Raw genomic sequence first — 24818 nt, 5'->3', positions numbered from 1 at the left:
TTATGTAGGTACAGCTGGGGCACCTGCCTCTGGAAGCAACATCCAACATTTCACCCCTAGCTGAGGGGAACGACTCCTTCCTTGGTCAGTAATATAACATATCTCAACAGATTCAGAGGGCTCTGGGGGTATTTGCTCCGTTGGATCTTGTGCCACCCTTTCCATATATATTCGGTGTAATCATGACCCCCTCCTCAGCTGTCATTTTTGAAAGGTGTGAGATCTAACCTTTTCTACTGCCAGGCATTTCGTCAATGGTTTCCATCCAATGAAGAACTTCCAGCATCAGTAAATAAGCATTTACCTACTGTGTAATAAGTCACAAATATTAGCCCTCCCCCCTCCACTTCCAAGAACCTTTGGATTTCAAAGCTTTTTTCCTTTAATGAAGATAACAGACCAGAAACAAAAGCTTTCAATTTGTCCCTCTACAACACAATGTGGACATGGCCAAATAGATCAGCAGTAAAAGAGAATGTATGCAGATTAATTTTTAATACAAAATATTATTTTATGACTGGTACCATTTGCTTCTGCTAGCTGGGAGCTCCTTCCTCCCTCTTTCTCTCTCTCCCCTTCCGCAAGGAGGGAAAACTCCTTGTTTTCTCACTGGAAGCCTTAGGGTTCTACCCACTTGTTTAATGTGTCCTAAAGCGTTTGAAACCAAAGATCTCAATAATATCATTGCACAGGCTCCGGTGATTAGCTAAATGAAGTATTGGCGTTTGAGTATTTCACTTGTAGTTCTGGGAAGGCACTCTGGTTTATCTGAAGAGATAATCTTGCATCTCTCTTCTTTCTATGCTGTAATCTATGGTGGGTTTTTAACTCCCAAACAGTTACTGCAGGGCTTGATGTGTGGAAGAGCCAGAAGAGATAAGGAAGGGAGCAGATTGAGGGGGGGGGGGGGGGGGGGGTAAGTGGAGCAATGAAGAGAAAGGGAAAACAGAAAACGAGCCTGTGACACAGACAGAGAAGGTGAAGAAAGGTGGAGCTGTGGTGAAACAGCCTAGGAGAGAAGCAGAGTCAAGCAAACATATAGCCGGGGACTACGCCAATCCATAACCCTTGAGTGAGGTTTCCTGGGAATATAACACGGCAGCCAGACTCATATTCGGAAAATCAAAATACGAAAGTGCAAAACCCCTATGAGAGACGCTACACTGGCTCCCACTCAAAGAACGCATCACGTTCAAAATATGTACCCTAGTACATAAAGAGGCATATTTTCAAAGCACTTAGCCTTCCAAAGTTCCATAGAAACCTATGGAACTTTGGAAGGCTAAGTACTTTGAAAATATGCCTAAAAATCATCCATGGCGATGCCCCAGCCTACATGTCAGACCTGATAGACCTACCATCCAGGAATGCCAAAAAAATCATCTCGCACATTCCTTAATCTTCATTTCCCTAACTGTAAAGGTCTAAAATACAAATTAATGCACGCATCAACCTTTTCCTATACGAGCACGCAATTCTGGAACGCATTGCCTCTCAACCTAAAAGCGACCTATGAACTGACCAACCTCCGTAAACTACTAAAGACCCATCTCTTCGACAAGATATACCACAAAGACCAAAACTACAGTGTAGTAAATTTAAAACAAATCGGAGAAAATATTTCTTCACCCAACGTGTAATTAAACTCTGGAATTCGTTGCCGGAGAAAGTGGTGAAGGCGGTTAGCTTAGCAGAGTTTAAAAAGGGTTGGACGGATTCCTAAGGACAAGTCCATAAACCGCTACTAAACGGACTTGGAAAAATCCAAAATTCCAGGAATAACATGTATAGAATGTTTGTACGTTGGGAAGCTTGCCAGATGCCCTTGGCCTGGATTGGCCGCTGTCGTGGACAGGATGCTGGGCTCGATGGACCCTTGGTCTTTTCCCAGTATGGCATTACTTATGTACTTATGTACTTATGTACATGTGAAACTCCCGCATATATCCAGAAATGTTAATAATGCCTTCTGTTATATCACTATCATGTATTCCATTACCTTGCAAACCAAAATCCTTCTATAACACCAAATATCTATTCTCTTCTCTTTTCCACTATCCATGATGTATTGTAAGCCACATTGAGCCTGCAAAGAGGTGGGATAATGTGGGATACAAATGTAATAAATAAATAAATACATTATTAAATTTCAGACGTAAGGTTTCGCATTCTACAAAATGGAGTTTGCTCAGACCTGGAATGTTAAAGCTGTACACAGACCTTGGTATTAAAAAGAGAAGAGATTTTCAAAACCAAAGCACGTTTGCTTTAATCTCATTAAAACAAATACATAATTAATGCCACACTGGGAAAAGACCGAGGGTCCATCGAGCCCAGCATCCTGTCCACGACAGCGGCCAATCCAGGCCAAGGGCACCTGGCGAGCTTCCCAAACGTACAAACATTCTATACATGTTATGCCTGGAATTTTGGAGTTTTCCAAGTCCGTTTAGTAGCGGTTTATGGACTTGTCCTTTAGGAAACCGTCCAACCCCTTTTTAAACTCTGCTAAGCTAACCGCCTTCACCACTTTCTCCGGCAATGAATTCCAGAGTTTAATTACACGTTGGGTGAAGAAAAATTTTCTCCGATATGTTTTAAATTTACTACACTGTAGTTTCATCGCATGCCCCCTAGTCCTAGTATTTTTGGAAAGCGTGAACAGACGCTTCACATCCACCTGTTCCACTCCACTCATTATTTTATATACCTCTATCATGTCTCCCCTCAGCCGTCTCGTCTCCAAGCTGAAAAGCCCTAGCCTCCTTAGTCTTTCTTCATAGGGAAGTCGTCCCATCCCCGCTATCATTTTAGTCGCCCTTCGCTGCACCTTTTCCAATTCTACTATATCTTTCTTGAGATGCGGCGACCAGAATTGAACACAATACTCAAGGTGCGGTCGCACCATGGAGCGATATAACAGCATTATAACATCCTCACACCTGTTTTCCATACCTTTCCTAATAATACCCAACATTCTATTCGCTTTCCGAGCCGCAGCAGCACACTGAGCAGAAGGTTTCAGTTCTTCTTCAGGTCAGAATCAGCAAAAGATGACATTACCAGAAAACATAAGTGGAACACGAAAGCATTACAGTGGTAGTGTGAAGTTGGGGGTGGGGGGAGGGAAAGACATCACAAGGTGACAACCTGTGGAATTTTATGTTTTTTTTAAATGTATTAGAAACCCAAGATCTTGGTTCATCTAAAAGTATGTGATCATTTGAAAAAGTTTTGGGTTTTGGATAATTTTAAAGGTCCTTGTCAGCATTCTGATTTTAAGATGTTCTGGTCCTGAAAGTGCTCCCTGATGCAGGCGTCACCTGGGTCTGCTGTGTGGCGTCTGATCTTATGTCTCTATGGATCGACTCTCTCCACTCACCAGCGTCGCACCCTTGTTCACATTTTCCGTGCTGAATGATACATACACACTACATCAGAAGAGCAGCATCAGCAGGACCCCTTGTGTTGCATGTCTTTCTCGTGTGGGGTCCTGTGACACGTGCTAGCATTTGGCATTCTGGACATTTTGCATGGACTTATGCCGTTCTCTTCTCTGTGGGTTTCTGTTCAAGGCTTGGTTTTCCCTATTGTTTGCCTCAGATTAGGTGGTTGACTTTCAGCAATTCAGCCTCCAGGCTGTAGAGCTTTTTAGATTTTTCTCAGTTTGTCCAGCTCTGGATTGATTGTAGATCACTACAAGGTGAGATACCACCCCAAGGATGTGGTAACAGCGGTTAGTGTATCTGGGTTTAAAAAAGGTTTGGACAAATTCCTGGAGGAAAAGTCCATAGTCTGCTATTGAGACAAACATGGGAAGCAACTGCATGCCCTGGGATTTGTAGTATGGAATGTTGATACTCTTTGGGATTCTACTACTACTACTTAACATTTCTAGAGCGCTACTAGGGTTACGCAGCGCTGTACAATTTAACATAGAGGGACAGTCCCTGCTCAAAGAGCTTACAATCTAATAGACAAGTGAACGGTCGGTCCGATAGGGGCAGTCAAATTGGGGCAGTCTGGATTCACTGAATGGTATGGGTTAGGTGCCGAACGCAGCATTGAAGAGGTGGGCTTTAAGCAAAGACTTGAAGACGGGCAGGGAGGGGGCTTGGCGTAAGGGCTCAGGAAGGTTGTTCCAAGCATAGGGTGAGGCGAGGCAGAATGAGCGGAGCCTGGAGTTGGCGGTGGTGGAGAAGGGTACTGAGAGGAGGGATTTGTCCTGTGAACGGAGGTTACGGGCGGGAACGTAAGGGGAGATGAGGGTAGAAAGATAGTGAGGGGCAGCAGACTGAGTGCATTTGTAGGTAAGAAGGAGAAGCTTGAATTGAATGCAGTATCTGATCGGAAGCCAGTGAAGTGACCTGAGGAGAGGGGTGATATGAGTATATCAGTTCTGGCGGAATATGAGGCGTGCAGCAGAGTTCTGAACAGATTCTGCATGGAATGTTGCCTCGATTTGGGTTTCTGCCAGGTGCTTGTGACCTGGCTTGGCCACTGTTTGGAAAACAGGATACTGGGCTAGATGGACCATTGGTCTGACCCAGTATGGCTATTCTTATGTTTATATTCTTATGTTCTTGTGTTGTGTTTTACTGTTTGTACACCATCTTGAATATAATTCTTCCAGGAGAGAGTATACTGTATAACTCTTTCTAAACAAATCAATCAATATGCATGGCTGAAACTTTTCATTTCTCTGTGCTGTAGTAGGCACAGCTGGTGAAGCCAGAAGCCAGGAGGGGGCCCACAGGCTGCCCTCAAGCTCTGTATCCTTCAGCTTCAGGCAGATTCGGAGCCCAGGATAATAATTGCCCCAATTGCCTTCCCCCAATGCTGGCTGCTACAGTGTGTTTTGTCCTGGTTGCTTTATATATAAAGAGACAATCCTGCTTATAATCGAACGAGAAAAACGCCCAAGTTCCGACCTAAATCGGGAGATGGGCGTTTTTCTCACAAAAACAAATAAAGCGGTATAATCGAAAGCCGAACTTTGGACGCTTTCAACTGCACTCCGTCGCGGATGCGGACAAAGTTGACGGGGGCGTGTCGGAGGCGTGGTGAAGGCGGAACTGGGGCGTGGTTATCACCCGAACAGAGATGGGCGCCTTTCGCCGATAATGGATACGTTTGTAGCTAGAATTTAGGGCACTTTTCCTGGACCCTGTTTTTTCACGAATAAGGCCCCAAAAAGTGCCCTAAATGACCAGCCAGCTTATAATCGAACGAGAATAACGCCCAAGTTCCGACCTAAATCGGGAGATGGGCGTTCTTCTCACAAAAACAAATAAAGCGGCATAATCGAAAGCCGAACTTTGGACGCTTTCAACTGCACTCCGTCGCGGATGCGGACAAAGTTGACGGGGGAGTGTCGGAGGCGTGGTGAAGGCAGAACTGGGGCGTGGTTATCACCCGAACAGAGATGGGCGCCCTTCGCCGATAATGGATGCGTTTGTAGCTAGAATTTAGGGCACTTTTCCTGGACCCTGTTTTTTGACGAATAAGGCCCCAAAACGTGCCCTAAATGACCAGATGACCCCCAGAGGGAGTCGGGGATGACCTCCCCTGACTCCCCCAGTGGTCACTAACCCCCTCCCACCACAACAAATGATGTTTCACAACTTTTTACTTTCACCCTCAAATGTCATACCCTCCTCCCAAGCAGCAGTATGCAGGTCCCTGGAACAGTTGTTAGGGGGTGCAGTGGACGTCAGGCAGGTGGACCCAGGCCCATCCCCCCCCTACCTGTTACAATTGTGCTGCTTAATGCTACTAGTCGTCCAACCCCCCCCAAACCCCCTGTACCCACATGTAGGTGCCCCCCTTCACCGCTTAGGGCTATAGTACTGGTGTAGACTTGTGGGCAGTGGGTTTTGAGGGGGATTTGGGGGGCTCAACACCCAAGGGAAGGGTGCTATGCACCTGGGAGCTCTTTTACCTTTTTTTTTGTTTTTGTAAAAGTGCCCCCTAGGGTGCCCGGTTGGTGTCCTGGCATGTGAGGGGGACCAGTGCACTATGAATCCTGGCCCCTCCCACGAACAAATGCCTTGCATTTATTCGTTTTTGAGCTGGGCGATTTCATTTTCCATTATCGGTGAAAAGCAAAAACGCCCAGCTCACACCTTGGCGAATAAAGCATGGGCGTCTATTTTTTTTTAAAAATACGGTTCACTCCGCCCCTTCACGGACCCGTTCTCGGAGATAAACGCCCATGGAGATAGGCGTTTCTGGTCGATTATGCCCCTCCAAGTTTCCAAAGATGTTTTTTGGGTTGTAGCCTTTTTATTTGAAGGGTTCAGTCAGGACTTTGAGATGCCAACACATTTAGGACTCATTTCTGAGAGTAAAAAGGAGGCATTCTTGAATATGTCAAGGAGTGTGGTAGCCGTGTTAGTCTACTCTTAAGGTTATCAATAGAAATCAAACAAAATAAAACATGGAAAAGAAAATAAGATGATACCTTTTTTTATTGGACATAACTTAATACATTTCTTGATTAGCTTTCGAAGGTTGCCCTTCTTCGTCAGATCGGAAATAAGCAAATGTGCTAGCTGACACCCAGGGAGAATCTGCTACAGTACAAGGAGAAAAAAAATCCACAGACAGAATCTCCCTTGTAGTGACATACAATCCAGAGCTGGAAAAACTGAGGAAAATCATAAGAGATCTACAATCTATACTCCAGGAGGATGAATTACTGAAAGAGATATTCCCATCCCCACCAGTACTGGCCTTCCGACAGCCACCCAACTTAAAACACAAGCTAATCAGAAGTAAACTTCCTTCACAGACTGAAAAGGAACAGAAGGGCACACTTCCCTGTAATTTATCCAGTTGCAAACTATGCCAAAATATTTCACAGGACCCCAAAGTCATCCACAAAGGAAAGATATTCAACATAAAGGGATCTTTCACTTGCTCATCTTCCAATGTGGTATATATCATTCAATGTAAAAAATGTAACGAAGGATGCTATATTGGAGAAACAGGCCAGATGCTTAAGACAAGATTCAATTTACATAGACATCACATGAACAATGCTGGTGCCAGTAGGGCCCCCACCCCGGTGGGACAGCACTTCACAGAACCAGGACACTGTACCAGTGATTTCACAGTGAGAATCCTGAAAGGTAACTTTAAAACCATACAAGAACGTAAGACCTTTGAAGTCAGAATGATTGAATATTTTAACACCCAACAGAAAGGACTTAACAAGGATCTGGGGTTCCTAGCCCATTATAAACCATAAAGCTATATTTCTCTCCACCCCTCACCTATCCACACCCATCCTGTTAGAATATCAATGAAATGCTTTGATGTCCCCATGCATACCCCCTACCCACCCCCATCCTCCCACCCTGTCAGACTGTCATAGTAATGCTTGAATGTTTTCACTTATATACACTGTCAGCTAGCACATTTGCTTATTTCCGATCTGACGAAGAAGGGCAACCTTCGAAAGCTAATCAAGAAATGTATTAAGTTATGTCCAATAAAAAAGGTATCATCTTATTTTCTTTTCCATGTTTTATTTTGTTTGATTTCTATTGAATATGTCAGAAATCAGAGTCTGTATTGGGAGGAGCATATGACTTCACGCAAGTATAGATAATATGTTTTGGAAGGCAAATTAAATTCCGTTGTATTGTAAGTATATATATTAACTAGCAAGTTTCCACTGCAGGGTGTCAACACCAGCGTCTCCATTTTTCTTTTCTTCAGTGCTTTTTATTAGCAGTTAATGTAACAATTTGTCACATGCTTGCGTGTTCAGATTCCAAGGAAAAACCTGTTAACGACACAAATCTCCAATTTTTTTTGCTAACACAGGAGTTTGCCGGTAAAAGTCAGCAAGAATCGGAGATTGAAATGGCCCTTTGAGTAATTTAATAAGCTGAGCTGGCCATCCAGGCAGAGCGGCTATAAAAATATATCCCAAGGAAAGACACCGCCTTCCACACGGGGGGTAGGGGGGGGGCTGCTCCACCCCTCACACTGCCTTCCAAGCGTGCTTTTCATTAAGTGCATCTATCATGTCACAGCTGCTATCAGTAATCTTATTTCAGGTAGAAATTACTCAAGTTTTGCTCATTTCCACTTTGAGGGACTGGACGCATTGGGCGATGTTTCAGTGCCGCTGGCTTCAGCCCATGAGATTTCCCATAGTTATAATCCGTATTTCTTACAGTACTGGTTTACACTTGAAATCTCTCTCCTGCATGGACTGAAATGGCTCCTTTTCTGTAATTTCCTTTAATTAGAGAATACCATAGCTGCCGAGAGGGGGGGGCAGGGGGGACAAAATTCCCCGGGCCCAGGCCTCCAAGGGGGCCCCGGCAACGCAGTCCCACCCACCCTCCGTTGTCGACCGTCTGCCCCCTGCATTGAAATCGCAGTCTCACCTTCGTGAAAGTAGCGCTGCAGGCAGCAGAACGCCTCCCTTCGGCCCTCCTTCCCTCCCTGTGTCCCGTCCTCGTCTGACATAACTTCAGCGAGGGCGGGACACAAGGAGGGAAGGAGGGTTGAAGGGAGGCGTTCTGCTGCCTGCAGCGCTGCTTTCACGGAGGTGAGACTGCGATTTCAATGCAGGGGGCCCGGCCCGGTGGCGGACGGAGGGGGGCAGCGGCGGTGGCAGTGACCTCAGTGGTGGGTGGAGGGGGGAACAGCGGCTGCGGCGATCTCATGGGGGCAGTGGTGGTAACCTGGGGGGGTGGAGGGGGAAGCGGCGATGGTGACCTCGGGGAGGGGGAACGGTGACCTCGGGGGCGGCCTTGCCCTGGGCCCTGCCCAGTCTCTCGGCGGCCCTGGAGAACACTTTCACTTTGCTGCCAGGCCCAGATCCCTCTTTCGCTTACAAGTAATATAGTAGATGATGGCAGATAAAGACCTGTACAGTCCATCCAGTGAGCCCAACAAGATAAACTCATAGCATAAGGTATGATGTGATACTACATATGTATACTTGACCTTGATTTGTCTTTTTGCCGTTTTCAGGGCTCAGGCCATACAAGTCTGCTTGGCACCAACCTATCTGTCCAGTCACGATCAGGGCACAGACCATAGAAGTCTGCCAGACGCTGGCTTTGCTTTCCAATTATTGGAGTTGCTATCTAAGCACTGCCAAGCTTGTTTGGTTCCCTTTCTCTTTCCAGACAGGATTCCATTGTCTTTATCCTGTGGATTTTTTAAATTCCTTTATCGTTATCGTCTCCGCCACCAGGCCCTGGTTTCCATGTTTCTTATTCATTTCATAACATCACCCTGCAGCAAGGCCATCTACACAGTCCCTACCTTTCCCCCAATTTTATCTCCACCACCACCTACAGTATATTAACACAGGCCCTGGTTTCCATGTTTGTTATTCATCCAGTCTTATATTGTGTTTAGGACAAATCTGAAAACTCTTTTGTTTCAGAAATATGTATCTCATCCTAACTGTTGACGTCATTAATTATTCTTTCACTTTCTTTTTAATTGTTGAATTTATTATTACGGCCCTTCTTCCCAGTTAAATGAAACTGGCTTCTTAAAAATTGAAACCCGCTTAGAACTCTGAGGTAATAGCGGGATAGGAAACTGATTTACCGTTACCCCGCAACGAGGCCATCTACACCGTCTACACAAGGGTTTGGCTCCAGGCCAGGGTGTGATCCAGCGGGGTGCACCCCTGGAAGGAGGGCAGCCCAAAAAAGACGAATAAAAGAGTGAGGGAAAGCTGGAGAAATTCAGCCCTTGTAAAACAAAATCTGGTTGCCGGGATAGGCATTGGACAGGTGGATTTGTATAAATGTACATAGCCCGGAGTTAAAGATCCCTCGTACACATACATTTTGACATAAAAAGGGACCCAGATTGCGGGGTTCTCGCAAATACCATCAATTTTACCACAAAACCTTTGGAACTGTAGAGTATGTTTGAATTACACTGAATAAAGTGCCTGTTGCAGCTAAGTTTAATAAAGTTCAGTGGTTCCTGGACTGGAGAGCACAGTGGGTTTCTGTCTTCCAAACCCCCGGATCGCTATTCCGGACCATTTATCCCCCCCCCCCCCAGCTCAACTGGAGACTGACTGCACAAGTGAGTGGGGTGGGAGTGGCCTGGATATGCAGTGACTGTGGTTTATGTATCCGGGACCAGTGCTAGAACCGGGTGTCACCTGGGTTACATTGTGTTATGCGTTTCCTCCCGTCTGGTCACTTTGTTCTCTATTGTCTCATTTGTTTCTAGCCCATGTTATTAACTCTGGGGATTTTTTTGTATACTGTCTCGATACCCTTGGATGGTAAGACTGTATAATAAATATTGACATCAATTAATTAATTAACAAGTTCTAAAGTGCATGCCTCAAGCATTGCAGATAGGTGTAAACTCCTCCCCCTTTACTCATCTCCCCCTCTCAGACTACTGTTCTGTTACTTTCCCCCTCCCATTTGATGTAGACAAGAGTGTCCACCTCAGTGTTCTTTGTAAACATTTAGCCCAAATATTGAAACATCTAGGCAGGTAACAACCAAACATACACAATAAATAAATAAAGTTCATCATAAAACACAAAAGCAACAATATAGAACAATATCCAACAAACAATTAAAAAAAAATCAACAACACTTTTGTTTCCCAAACTCTTCTGTCTTCTACATCGAGTAGAACAACTATTGCACACAGCAAGTATATGGCTAAAGGTAATAGTACACACAGAACATCCCCAGATACCAATTTGTTTACCCTGTTTACTAAGGTGCATTAGCATTTTTAATGCACCTATAATTAGCGCATTCACTAACCATGTAGGCGCCTATAGGGATATTGTAGGTGTGTACACAGTTAACGTGGTTTAAAAAGGCTAACGTGGCTTAGTAAACAGGGCCCTTGTGGTGCAAATTCCATGTGCTCATTGTCACTGCTACACTAGTATTCTAGGTGCCCACGTCCCATTACAGAATAGGTTTCAAATAGGTAGATCTGCCCTCCATGGGGCAATTTCCAGTGGACCAAGTTGTACCACTTTCATGGGTAGCTTTCCTTGGAAAATTACCACCAAGTGCTGGCAAGTTTTGTGGACAACAAAACGGGTAAAAGAGTGCAGACACCTTTGAAAATTCTCCTTAAATTGTGACCTGATATATGCTCTGATTATAGCGTCTGTTTTTCAGATTTATTGTTCAAATATTTTTTATTAAGGAGCTCACAACTGAGTGCTTTTTGGCAGAAGGGTTGGTGCACTATTAGCTCGATACTGAACCTCTGACTTATAACATTGTCATAGTGGGCCGATACACAAGCACCACTTCTAAGAATAATCCTTCACTTTGTCAATCACATCATACTTCATTGGAATAACTCTAATAATCTGGATTTCAATGAATGCTGGAACTATCTTTGTCTGTTTTCAGATTTATACAGATGGCTTTATGCTACGTTTCCTTTTCGTGTGCCTTATATTCCGCTCAAGTGTTTACCTGAAGATCCAAAAGATGTGGATGAATAAAAAATAAAATGACAAAAAAAAAATCCACCTGAGCCTTTGTCGTTTGCTCCCCAGATCCAAAACACAAGACCAGGTTAATCTGGCTCAAGTGTTCACATTTCGAAAGCCTCTCACGACTTGCTCTGAGGGGGCCCCGTGTGCAACAGGACAACCTGGCTGGCTAAGAGGGGTATTGGGGCACTTTTGATACGACGTCGAAATCCAATTTTGGACGTTTTGTGGAAAACGTCCAAAAACCCAGTAGTGAACACGGACCATTTTCAAACCAGACTAAATGTCCAACTGTTTGTTTAGAAAATTGCCATTTGCTAGATGATCTTGTGCCTCACTGCGCCTATCTTTCAGGACCATTAAAAAAAAATCCAAGGGAAAAACGTACAAAAACAAGCCGTTGGGACATATGTGGGGCCAGAATTCTTAGTGAACTGGCCACACAGACATCCCAACAGAGCACCCTAGGGGGATTGAAAGTGGACTTCACATAAAAGGTCCCAAGTACAGAGCTCAGTGTTACCCCTCTATATTGTATAGTGACCCCTCTAAAACCCACCAAAAACCTACCGTACCCAACTACAATAGCCCTTATGTCTGCAGGTGTCACCTATATGTTGGTATAGTATGTTTTTGGTGGGTTTTGGGGGGCTCACTCTTTCCACCACAAGTGTAACAGATATAGTGGGATATGGGCCTGGGTATCTTTCTCTTCGGTACAATGCACCGACCACTAGGCTACTCCAGAGACCTGTGTGCTGCTCTAATACCAGACTTCATCGCATGCCTCCTAGTCCTAGTATTTTTGGAAAGCGTGAACAGACGCTTCACATCTACCCGTTCAACTCCACTCATTATTTTACAGACCTCTATCATATCTCCCCTCAGCCGCCTTTTCTCCAAGTTGAAGAGCCCCAGCCGCTTTAGCCTTTCCTCATAGGGAAGTCGGCCCATCCCCTTTATCATTTTCGTCGCCCTTCTCTGCACCTTTTCTAATTCCACTATATCTTTTTTGAGATGCGGCGACTTTGTGCTGCTTTTTGGATGTTTTCCTATTTTGAAAATGAGCCCCTGAATCTCTTTCAAAAGGTCTGTCATAAAGAACCCAAGAAGCCAATACAGTGCCCCAGACAAATGGATAGGCTGGGAATGGATGTGTCAGCCCACAAGAATGATGGAAACAACTTTTAGAACAAATGGAATATGGAAGATTCTAAAAGGAAAACATCCAGGCAGAAATAGAAAAAGATGAAACAACGGTGATTTATATTTTTAAAAAAGCTGGAAAGAGGCCCCACTGTCCAACCCAAGATAGGAAAGGATATGATAGATGGATTTTAGGCTTTGTTAAATCTACTATTTTTTATTCTGTTCAATCCTCGTTACCTTATCTTTGAATCACTATTTCACAACCTTCTCTGATCAGAAACTAGCTAAACTCTCTCCATGAACATGTGATTTTATGGTCTTGTTCTTGTGCTTTAATCTCACTCAAAAGAACTCCCATAATCAATTTTCTCACCATCATAAGTCTTCACCAGTCCTAAAGCCCTGCTCTCGGCCCTGCATCACCACATCACATCCGCGATGGAAGCCGATCTCGTCTCTTTCCCTGACCACAACTGCATCTCTGCCACTTCTCTTGCCAAAAGCTGGACCTTGCCTTTGCTTTGCGTTCTTCTGTCGTGGGCCATGTTTATCACCGTTGCCTTTTATCCGAATCAGCTCCTGATAAGCCCTTTCCATCGTTCTCATTGGTTTACTTTACAAGTTCCATTGCCCGTGCAACAGCCTCTTTTTACAGACGAAATCACAGAATCTAGAATTCGATTTCACCTTCCTCGGCTCCCTCTCTGCGTTGGATGTAATCTATTGCTCATTGTAGTTGCCTGGATGAAAATGCATGCAAATGTGTAGTGGGATATTTTCAATGGAAGTCTCAGTTATTGCAAGATTTTCTCTGATACCAAAGTCATTTCCTGCTTATTTGACATGAATAATACTGTTTGAATCTGCACATTGTTCACACTTTAACCTCTTCGTTACAGAGCGTTTTTCTCAGGCCTTTCACCTGGAACCGCTGAAGTGTGTTGCAAATCATAACTTTTAATACGTTCATAGGTCCTACTTTTGCTCTTGAGAGGGATCACCAAGTCGAGCAGAGAAAGCCAGCTGGAAAGTAAATGAAGTGTCTACGTAAGAAAACTCATGGTAAAAGAAATCATCAGGGCACCTTAGCACGCCTTCCTGCCTACCAAGGTTGAGTGTCTCTGGAAAACTTGCATGTCACTGCTCTTGGGCTCCAACTCATCCCAATTCCCTGCTCTCTCCCAATTCGTATCCCCCAAGTCCACATTTTCTGCTCTTCCCCAATCTCCAGATTGCTGCCTTCCTACCCATTCTCCAAGTCCCTGATTTCTCTCTTCCCCCTCCCCAAGAGTCTCCTAACAACCTTGCAACAGAACACATCTAACTCTGTGTACATGGCAGTCCCTGCACACAGCAGCACCCCAGCCAAAACTCACATTATGTCCCTTCCCCTTCAAACTACGGCCTATAAAATAATGAGTGCAGTGGAATGGGTAGATGTAAATCTCTTGTGTACCTTTTCCAAAAATACTAGGACTAGGGGGCACACAATGAAGCTACAAAATAATAAATTTAAAACAAATAGGAGAACATATTTCTTCACTCAACGTGTAATAAAACTCTGGAATTCACTGCCAGAAAAAGCAGTTAGCTTAGCAGTTTAAAATTTTTTTGGCTAGCTTCCTAAAAGAAAAGTCCATAAGCCATTACTAAAATGGACTTGGGGAAAATCCACTGCTTATTTCTAGGATAAGCAGCATAAATTGTATTATACTGTTTTGCGATCTTGCCAGCTACTTGTTAACTGGATTGGCCACAGGTTGCTGGGCTTGATGGACCTTTGGTCCGTCCCAGTATGGCAGTACTTATGTTCTTAAAGGGTCTTTTGCTTTTGGTGTGGGGGTAAGGGGAGATGCCTTGCAGTGAACTGATGGTGCTTTGAGGGTTGGCACAAATAACCAGCTGCCTGGATGGTCCTATTGATTCTTTTCTGCAATCAGCACTTTTCTCAGATGAGCAAGCTGCAGTGTGTAGACTGCGTGCAAGCACCTTTTCAGAAAGGATGCCCAAGAGTTTCTTTGGGACTAGCACAGGACAATATTGCTATCACATAGCTCACTGCAAGATGGGATCATTCATATGATGCAAAATGAGATCTGTGTTTCCATCGTCCTGGATTGCTTCTTACTCTTTCAGTATGGCAACTCACAAACACCACATCTCTGCCTGAGGTTGCACTGTGTGAGATGTTCTGATCTTGGAAAAGGATGTCAAAAGGAAGAAGAGGCAGGACTCAACAGTTCAGTCACAGGAGGTTTGGAGGTTGTGCGCTGAGGACATGAAATGGTCCCTGTTCCACAAACCAGACAGATGAATAAAAATCTGTGCATGGATTACAGGACGATGCTATCTATGGCAGATACGTTTTTTTTCCTAAAGATATGTCAGAAGTCTGAGGCCAGACACTCTCTGTTATGCTCACTATAATGTCTGGTTTTGGTTTTCCTTGGTTCCCCTGTCTCTCCTCTCCTCTCCTCTCAAGGTGATTTCAAAGGTCACACAATGAATTGATGGCGATTGGCACATTCAGCATGAGAATGGATTTGGGGCTCTTGTCCAAGGTCACAGAGCCAGGAATTGGCAAACGAGGCACAGGGAGATAAAATGATCTATTTAACAAAGTAGGCTACATTGTTTGCAGCTGCAATATGTTAGGTGCAAAAATTAATTGTATGCTAAGAACAAAGCCTGTGCGTTAACCGTTGGGGGCACTTATGGCACAGGACAGACACAGTGGGGGTCATTTATAACTGTTCTCCTAGATACCACCTGAAGAATGCACATTCTAGGAAGGAAAGTTGGTCTACCAGGTACATATGCTCATAGCTACTAAGGAGTGAGCATTAGGCCAGTGTAACTGGGCACTTCTGCAGAAGATTGCATCAGTTATGCACATAGCTTTGCACCCCAGCCCACATGCCATCCACGTGTGCCAACCTCCCAACTACACAGTATGTGAGATATGTCTGTAGTTGCAGAACAGCGCTGAGGCACCGTATTCGCATATCCATGCACATGTGCTCTCATACGTGTGCATATGCTGATGTTCTGATTTATGCACATATCTAGAGAATTAATATTTCGTGACCTAATACAACCAATGGTACTAAGCCATGGAGAACTACTGCAATGGAATCTATTCGGGATGTAAAGAACAGCTCACAAAGAGACTCCAGACCGCTCAAAACACAGCAGCCAGGCTGATGTTTGGAAAAACGCGATTCGAAAGTGCCAAACCCCTCCGAGAAAAACTTCTCTGGCTTCCAATCAAAGAATGTATTACCTTCAAAATCTGCACCCTGGTCCACAAAATTATGTACGGCGAAGTCCCAGGATACATGACAGACCTCACAGATCTACCAACCAGAAACACAACCAGATCATCACAAACATACCTAAACCTCCACTACCCAAACTGCAAAGGACTGAAATACAAAGCAACCTATGCATCCAGCTTCTCCTATACAAGCACACAACTATGGAACTCACTGCCAAAAGCTGTGAAAACAACCTACGACCATCTAAACTTCAGGAAATCACTAAAAACCAACCTGTTCAAAAAGGCATACCCTACCGACCCAACATAAACGCCTACACTCTGCAACACAGCAAAGCCAAAGCTCGTAATGGACACTATATAACCTCTCCTCTCTTCGATCCCCATTGTGCCTGAACCTTAATCAACTACAACATCACCATGTATTTGTTTCTCTACCGGACTTGGCAAACGCATTTACGGTACTATGTAAGCCACATTGAGCCTGCAAATAGGTGGGAAAATGTGGGATACAAATGTAACAATAAATAAATAAAAATAAAATAAATTTATTGGCAGATAGCAAGGTAAATACACTATCAGCATGCTTTTGTTTAAAAAAAATCCCAGACCCCTTCCCACCCCCCCCTCCTCAATGATGCAGCAGATCCCCCAGTTCCCTGATCTCCTCCCCCACCCCCGCACTTCCGAACACATACAGTTACTGGGGATACCTCTGGTAAATTACCGGCAGGGCAGGACCAATCCCTGAATGCTCCCTATCCCACTGTTGACCTGAGTTCAAAATGGCAGGTCTGACCCTCTACTACCGTGGCCCTGTGGTAATTATTACCATGTACTAATTTATATGATAAACTCTCTTACCTTGCGTTGGGCAAATTACTGCAGGGTTTGTTTACTAAGTTACACAGAGAGCCAGCAACTAGGCTGCGACTTCAATACATATCCCAGGAAGTCATTGCCGGAGAATGTGGTGGCAGCGGCTGGCCTTACGGAGTTTAAGGGGGGTTTGGACAGATTCCTGAAGGAAAAGTCCATTGAACATTATTTTTTTAAAATATACATATTTTGGGGGGTTTTGCCATGTTCTTGAAGCCTGGATTGGCTGCTGTTGGAGACAGGATGCTGGGCTTGATGGACCCTTGGTCTTTTCCCAGTGTGGCGGTGCTAATGTGTGGGACTCGTCTCATCCTGGACCTGACGGGTCTGCGACTTTCCTTATATCTTTGTTTAACTCTGCAGCATTTCTAAAACTTTAGTCAACAACCATAAAGCTGGTAAAATATCTTCCCCTTCCATAGCGTTGCACTATGAATTTACAGAAAACAAGGCATGAAGTCAGTAGCCCGGTGGAACTGCCCTGGATACAGCTGCAGTAGTAGTCCGTGTCATTTTGTAGATATCCTGAAAAATGATGGTCTGGCTGTGTGGCTGCTTCTAGTGTATTTACAGGATAAGAAGAGAGAGTACAGATAGTACTTAATAAGCCACTACAGAATTTAAAATGTCTTGTTAAATCCAAGCTTAAATTAAGGGCCCTGAGGAATTAACATCTAAGCTTGGCAATACTTTATGAGATCAACACAGCAGGCAGGGGCTCTGGACCAAATAATCAAATAATTAAAATATTACTCCTTTGACACACAGCAAATTGATAGATCACATTTTAAGGTTCTTGTGTCAACACTAAAAAAACAAAATGGTGAGCCCCTGAATGTAGGGTTCAAATGCTGTTACACATCCAGCTGCTCAGCAGGCCTCAGGCAAAAACGGATGGACCACCCAGACCCTGCCCGTGGCCACTCCCCTGGCACATACAGGTCAGGATGACATCAATGATCTATATATACCAAATTTTTATGCACAATATTTAAATGAAGGTTGAAACAGCCCTAAAGCATTACTTTTAGCTCATAACCAACAAAAATCACTGCTGAAATATGTCTGCTTTTAAGCATGGTAGTGAGCTGTGCGTCTTTTCATAGCACTGCGCTAGATTTGTCAAGTGTTAATTGCTTGTTCATTAAACAGTTCTCACTTTATGCCTATGCTCAAAACATTTGTAAATATATGAATTTCCCCGCAGCGGGATAATTAGGTGAAGCATTACATGAAAATGAAACTCACAGGAACAGGCATGTGCTCTCATCTCACGTACACTTACTATCATGCCAACACACCCTCGCGCTAAGGTGAGGACATGGTATGAAGAAGTCAGTCCCAAGCCCTCAGGCCTTATGCTGAGCTACTGCACTTCCAAATCTGCTTTCCTTCCCCCATACAAATAAATGTGGATTAACGTAGTGGCCTGACGGGGCTGGGACCATTCCGGGTTCAACCACTACCAGACCAGGGGCTGGTGGTTGAGAGGCGGGGTAGTGCTGGGCAGACTTGTACGGTCTGTGCCAGAGCCGGTGGTTGGGAGGCAGGGCTGGTGGTTGGGAGGTGAGGATAGTGCTGGGCAGACTTATACGGTCTGTGCCAGAGCCGGTGGTGGGAAGCGGGGCTGGTGGTTGGGAGGAGGGGATAGTGCTGGGCAGACTTATACGGTCTGTGCCAGAGCCAGTGGTGGGAGGCGGGGCTGGTGGTTGGGAGGTAGGGATAGTGCTGGGCAGACTTATACGGTCTGTGCCAGAGCCGGTGGTTGGGAGGCGGGGCTGGTGGTTGGGAGGTGGGGATAGTGCTGGGCAGACTTATACGGTCTGTGCCCTGAAGAGCACAGGTACAAATCAAAGTAGGGTATACACAAAAAGCAGCAAATATGAGTTATCTTGTTGGGCAGACTGGATGGACTGGGCAGGTCTTTTTCTGCCGTCATCTACTATGTTACTATGTTACCAGACCAGGGAGCCACCAGGAGTCAAAAGGGAAGCCCAAAAACAAGAACTTTATTGATAAAGCACCAGAACCGAACAGACCAGACACCAAACCATGTTTCAGCAAAGGTCGCCTGCCTCAGGGGTCACAGAATCTTACTTAAGTGCTGTCAAATTGTTCAGTGCTGTGCTTTCAGAACAGCTGTAGGTATAATTCTAAAACTTAGCCACTGAAAAGCTGAAGAAAAAGTTACCTTACTGAAGGTTCCAAGGCTTCAAAATGCGGTGAATAAATTTTGGAATTACACATAGAGCTGTTTGATAGCACAGCACTGAACAATTTGACAGCACTTTCAAAGATTTGGTGACCCCTGACGCAGACATGATAGAGGTATATAAAATAATGAGTGGAGTGGAACAGGTGGATGTGAAGCGTCTGTTCATGCTTTCCAAAAATACTAGGACTAGGGGACATGCGATGAAACTACAGTGTAGTAAATTTAAAACAAATTGGAGAAACTTTTTCTTCACCCAACGCATAATTAAATTCTGGAATTCGTTGCCGGAGAAAGTGGTGAAGGCGGTTAGCTTAGCAGAGTTTTAAAAGGGGTTAGACGGTTTCCTAAAGGACAAGTCCATAAACCACTACTAAATGGACTTGGGAAAAATCCACAATTCCAGGAATAAGATGTATAGAATGTTTGTACGTTTGGGAAGCTTGCCAGGTGCCCTTGGCCTGGATTGGCCGCTGTCGTGGACAGGATGCTGGGCTCGATGGACCCTTGGTCTTTTCCCAGTGTGGCATTACTTATGTACTTATGAGTCGACCTTCACCGAAACATGGCTCTTTGTCAGGTCTGCTTTACCAATAAAGTTCTTGTTTTGGACCTTTGGCTCCTTGTGGATTTGCCATTGTCCTGTCCTACTTTCTTTCATTTTGGAGATACAAAAACAGGTGATACTTTTGGGTGTAATCAAAACAAAAGTTAAATGACTTTCACACCACAGAAAGCATAAATGGGGTAACCTGTACAGAGTGACAGGTACAACCCTAAACAAAGGCATATGGGGGGAGGGGGTAAGTGGACAGCGTGACAGGTACAACCCTTAAAGACATAGAGGGGGGTAACCTGCACAAATTGACAGGTACAACCCTAAACAAAAACATATGGGGAGGGGGTAAGTGAACAAAGTGACAGGTACAACCCTAAACAAAGGCATGGGGTGGGGGGATAACTGCACTGAGCTACAGGTACACCCCCTAGATTGGATGAAACTTGCTAATCTTTATGGACCATCATTCATTTACTATTTTTATTCCATTCCATCTCCTTTATCTTTTTTTTTTCTGCTCTTCTCTATATCTGTTCTCTTTCCATTACATCTTTTTTGAGCTAGGACATTGTATATGCAAACATTTTCAGTTTGCTTTTGCGCTTTTTGAGGTTTTTTTCCCGCCATTTTCATTCCTTTTTCTCAATTCATTCCCAAAATTTGTTTTAATAGAATATTTTTAATGCACAAACATGAACAAAGCTTGTTAATTTTTCAGGTTAATGCATGTTAAACCGATTTAGCACTACGGGGCATTTCTATCTTGTTTTTGGATGATTGTGGGATATAAGAATGAATAAATAAATACATACATTTTGGTGCCACAGTGGCAGGGGTGTGCTGGTAAATTGTTAACAGGGGGCTCTCTCTCGCCAGCAAAGTAAAAGAGAATTCAGGAGGGGCCCAAGCCCACATTTTGGGATCCATGGAGAACCGGCTCCCAAAATTCTTAGAAACTTAACAAACGGCTCTCGAGAGCCTGTGAGAGCCTGCTCCAGCACACCACTGCACAGTGGTACACGTTGAGTTGCAAATTCTTTAGTGGCAGCTGGGCAAGTCTAAGCTATTATAAAAATACTAGTGACTATGGTTAACTGCGACCCCTTTGGCCGGGTCAACGTGCAGACACAAGTTAGTATGTCTAAGTATGCCAATTGATGCTCATATTTTATAAGACTTTCCAGCTTATAATTGAAAAAGAAAAACGCCTATATTGCGACCCAAATCGGGAGATAGACGTTTATCTCACAAAAACGAATAAAGCGGTATAATCGAAAGCCGAATTTGGACGTTTTCAACTGCACTCCGTCGCGGATGCGGACAAAGTTGATGGGGGGCGTGTTGAAGGCGTGGTGAAGGCGGAACTGGGGCGTGGTTATCGGGCGATCAGAGATGGGCGCCTTTCGCCGATAATGGAAGAAAAATATGCGTTTTTAGCGAGAATTTAGGGCACTTTTCCTGGACCCTGTTTTTCCACGAATAAGGCCCCAAAAAGTGCCCTAAATGACCAGATGACCACTGGAGGGAATCAGGGATGACCTCCCCTGACTCCCCCAGTGGTCACAAACCCCTTCCCACCACAAAATATGCCGTTTCACAACTTTTTATTTTCACCCTCAAATGTCATACCCACCTCCCTGGCAGCAGTATGCAGGTCACTGGAGCAGTTATTAGGGGGTGCAGTGGACTTCAGGCAGGAGGATCCAGGCCCATCCCCCCCCCCACCTGTTACACTTGTGCTGGTAAATGGGAGCCCTCCAAACCGCCCCCCAAACCCACTGTACCCACATGTAGGTGCCCCCCTTCACCCCTTAGGGCTATAGTAATGGTGTAGACTTGTGGGCAGTGGGTTTTGAGGGGGATTTGGGGGGCTCAACACACAAGGGAAGGGTGCTATGCACCTGGGAGCTGTTTTACCTTGTTTTTTTTTTTTTTTTTTTAAAGTGCCCCCTAGGGTGCCCGGTTGGTGTCCTGGCATGTGAGGGGGACCAGTGCACTACGAATCCTGGCCCCTCCCACGAACAAATGCCTTGGATTTATTCGTTTTTGAGCTGGGCGCTTTCGGTTTCCATTATCGCTGAAAAACAAAAACGCCCAGCTCAAAAATAGATAAACGTCCATGTTTTTCGAAAATACGCTTCGGTCCGCCCCTTCACGGACCCGTTCTCGGAGATAAACGCCCATGGAGATAGGCGTTTCCGTTCAATTATGCCCCTCTTTATACATTACCCATGCAAGCTCTGAAACACCTATGTTCTGTCCATGTGGACAACCCTTCACTGTTCTAAGCTGAGCAGTCCTTCTCCAACTGCATTGCTGCCAGTAACGGGGGGGGGGGGGGGGGGGGGGGGGGGCGGGGTTGCTTCAATATTGTGCTTTCAAATACTTTGGGCATGCAGGTTCCCTGGAGTCCTGTGGAGCATACCTGTCTCTCACTATCGAAAATGTGATAGTGAAACAGCACCACTTGCTGGCAGGGCTGTAGGCGAAGGACTCTCGCTCAGCTTAGAGGGAACAGTGCACCCCTTGAAGCTATGCACCATCGTACTTGTGCGCTGCCTTTCAGAATAGTGCACTTGTGAATCTACATATGTTATAGAGCAGCCCTGTAAAAATGTTTTGGTCAGACTAACAATTGCACATTCCTAGTGTATTTTTGCAGTACGTCACTCCTCCCCTACCGAACAGTCACTGGGGACCAGTACAGCAAAGACAATCTACAAAGTGGTTCAAATATTTCAGCTCTGGAGGAGGTCAAAATTCTACCCTCGGTGTTTCTCAGACGCTCCACAATTCTTCCCAACCTCTCTCAACAGAGAAATTCACAAAAGGAATGAGGCGCTCTTCTGCTGTTCACGGAAATCTGAGCGGATTATCTGCCCATCGCACCACAGGCCGCTGAGATGCAGGCAGGGAGCGAACCTTTCCCTCTCACACTGTGGGGATTATGGCACTGCAAGCCTTTAGGTTTCCTCGTGTTATGTTCAGACCCAGTTATTCAAAAGCCCAGGTCCAATCTCAGAATTAAAAGTCCCACCGCTGGGAGTTCATAATTTGAAATAAGGTTTACTAACAGCGCTGTTAGGCATGGGATCGACAGGGATTCAGACAGTGGCATGGAAGGATGTCAGTGGAAAGCTCAGACAGGCCAGGGTAACTGCTGCCCCCATGTACAGAGCCCCACTGTGAAATACACTAACCCCCCAAAATAGCTCAGTCCCTATGTACTATAATAACCTTCTCATCCTGTCAGAGACGCTTGCTTTGTGCAATGACCTTTAGCATGGAGTTAACTCAGTCAGTTCTGGATAGACTAATTATTGCTTTGACAATAAGGGGAATGTCCTGAGCAATACAGAGATTAAGGAATTAAAGCAACCTGTTTATTTGAAGTATTGACACTTCTTCTAGGCACCAGGACAAAGGAACCAACAGCACAATCGAGGAAGCATATTCAAAGTAGTGTAGCAAAGCCATAAGAAGGGACAACAGAAACAGACTTTATAGGCGACATTCTGATCAAAAGTGATTTAAAATCGCCTGGGGTCGCACAATGGCTGCTACTCAGCAGCTCGTAACCAGGCAGTGCCATTGAATATTGGCTCTGACTGTCCCGTCCCCCCCCCCCCCCAAGTCAGGGGCAGTACAGGAGGCAGCGTTGGGGAGAAGCCGGCAATATTCAGTGCTTTAAGTGTCTGAAATTAGTACAGCTCAAAAGCTGGAAGTCCCCTCCTTCCCTTCCTCTTCTCCTCAGCCCATGCCTTTAAGTACCCCCCCCCCTAGAACAATCACCTGAACCCCTACCCTGAGCCTATCTTAGATCCCTGATGGCCCGATGAGGCAATGGCGGCAGAAGCAAATCCCGCTCACTCCTGCCCATTGCAGCTACCTTAAGAAAATGGCTGCTGCGAGCTCTCGTGGCAGCTCATGGTACTTGTGTCTCCCCAGATATTCAGGGTCGGTGTCCGGACACGGTCTGTCATCTGAGGCTAATTCTGCCCAAAACTGTCAGTGTTTAAAAAAAAAAGTGCCCCATTGTTTTTATAATCATATTTTTGGATTCATTCATCTGAACTGATTGATCTGGAGAAGCAACTTGTCTTAGGTACGGAATTCTGAAGAGTCCTGATACAGGCATAACACCGCCGAAACACGCCCCATGTTGGTTCTTCAATAAAGTCTGCTTCCGATATCCCTTCTTTTGAAGTGACACATGTTCTAAATATTACATCGATTGGCTAAGTACAGACTGATGCTCCTCCACTAGTTAAGTACTTCCAAGGGAAGAAAGTTTGGGGGAGTCATGTCTTACCTTCGTACAAAGCTTTGAATCCCTGGGAGCTGCTGGAGCTGTCCGTTTGGAAGAGGAGCCACATCTGGTGATTGGTGCTCACAATCAGATCTGGGACACTGGTACCTGTCAAACTGTCAGAGAAAGGTTTACAGCATGTGCAACTCCCCCTAACGCCCCCCCCCCCTCCATGTGCCCTGGCGCTACTGACAGTAGGACTAGAGTAAAACAACCATCAGGGATGTAAATGTTCATCATGGAGACACCCCACTGAGTGATTTCAGACTGCTTACACTGTCATATATCACAATGTTTCAGGGCAGAAATACTTCCGATGATATGGTTGAGTCTTCCCATGTTTTAGTTCTCATCTATTTACTGATTATGAATTCATTTGTCGATAGATAGAAATCCGTCATAGACTCAGGTCAAACTAAATTAACATGAACATAATTTTCAAGGCCATATCTAACAGCCCACCTTTAGTTGGGAAGTTACTAAGCATTTCACCACAGCTCAGCTTACCAGAAGACATCTCCTGACCCTCCAGCAAAGACCTTCCTACCCCTTCATAGGCATTCCCAGAGCCCACCTCATCAATCCCTGGTGTCTAGTGATGTGAGACAGGAATGAGTCCCAGCTCAAAATGGCACTTATTGACCCCTAGTGGTAATCTTGTGGTATTACTACTTGGAGTCAAACTGTGACAACAGCCGCTCCCCTGTGCCTGATGGACTGGGCGGTTTCTACGGAGGTCCCTATTCAGTGTGGTTCGGCCACTGTAATGACTTACGTGTAAAGCACCGTCTTCTGCTCTCCAGCCTCCCCTCCTTCTCCAAGGGTGAGCGTGTCGTAGCCTCTTTCCAAATCAAATTCTTCAAATGAGAGTTTAATCACCTATGGGAGAGGGACAAAAATCAGTCAGATGCCACATGTCTGTTCTGTGAGACCTTTGAATGAGCTTGATAG

At 45.0% G+C, this 24818-nt stretch overlaps 1 protein-coding gene across 1 annotated transcript in view; it reads right to left on the bottom strand.

Annotated features, from left to right (window-relative positions):
- CSMD2 (CUB and Sushi multiple domains 2) overlaps positions 1-24818 on the bottom strand; it is a 507359-nt gene that overhangs the window by 166852 nt on the left and 315689 nt on the right. The window contains exons 11-12 of the mRNA XM_030220011.1: positions 24643-24746; positions 23871-23983 (exon numbers count right to left, since the gene is read on the bottom strand). Of these exons, the coding sequence (XP_030075871.1) occupies positions 23871-23983; positions 24643-24746 (217 nt within the window). The remainder of the gene's footprint in view (positions 1-23870; positions 23984-24642; positions 24747-24818) is intronic.

The sequence above is a fragment of the Microcaecilia unicolor genome, chromosome 11, assembly GCF_901765095.1.
Source record: "Microcaecilia unicolor chromosome 11, aMicUni1.1, whole genome shotgun sequence".
Taxonomy (NCBI): domain Eukaryota; kingdom Metazoa; phylum Chordata; class Amphibia; order Gymnophiona; family Siphonopidae; genus Microcaecilia; species Microcaecilia unicolor.
The sequence above is the reverse complement of the archived record's forward strand: the minus strand, read 5'-3'. Positions and strand labels throughout refer to the sequence as shown.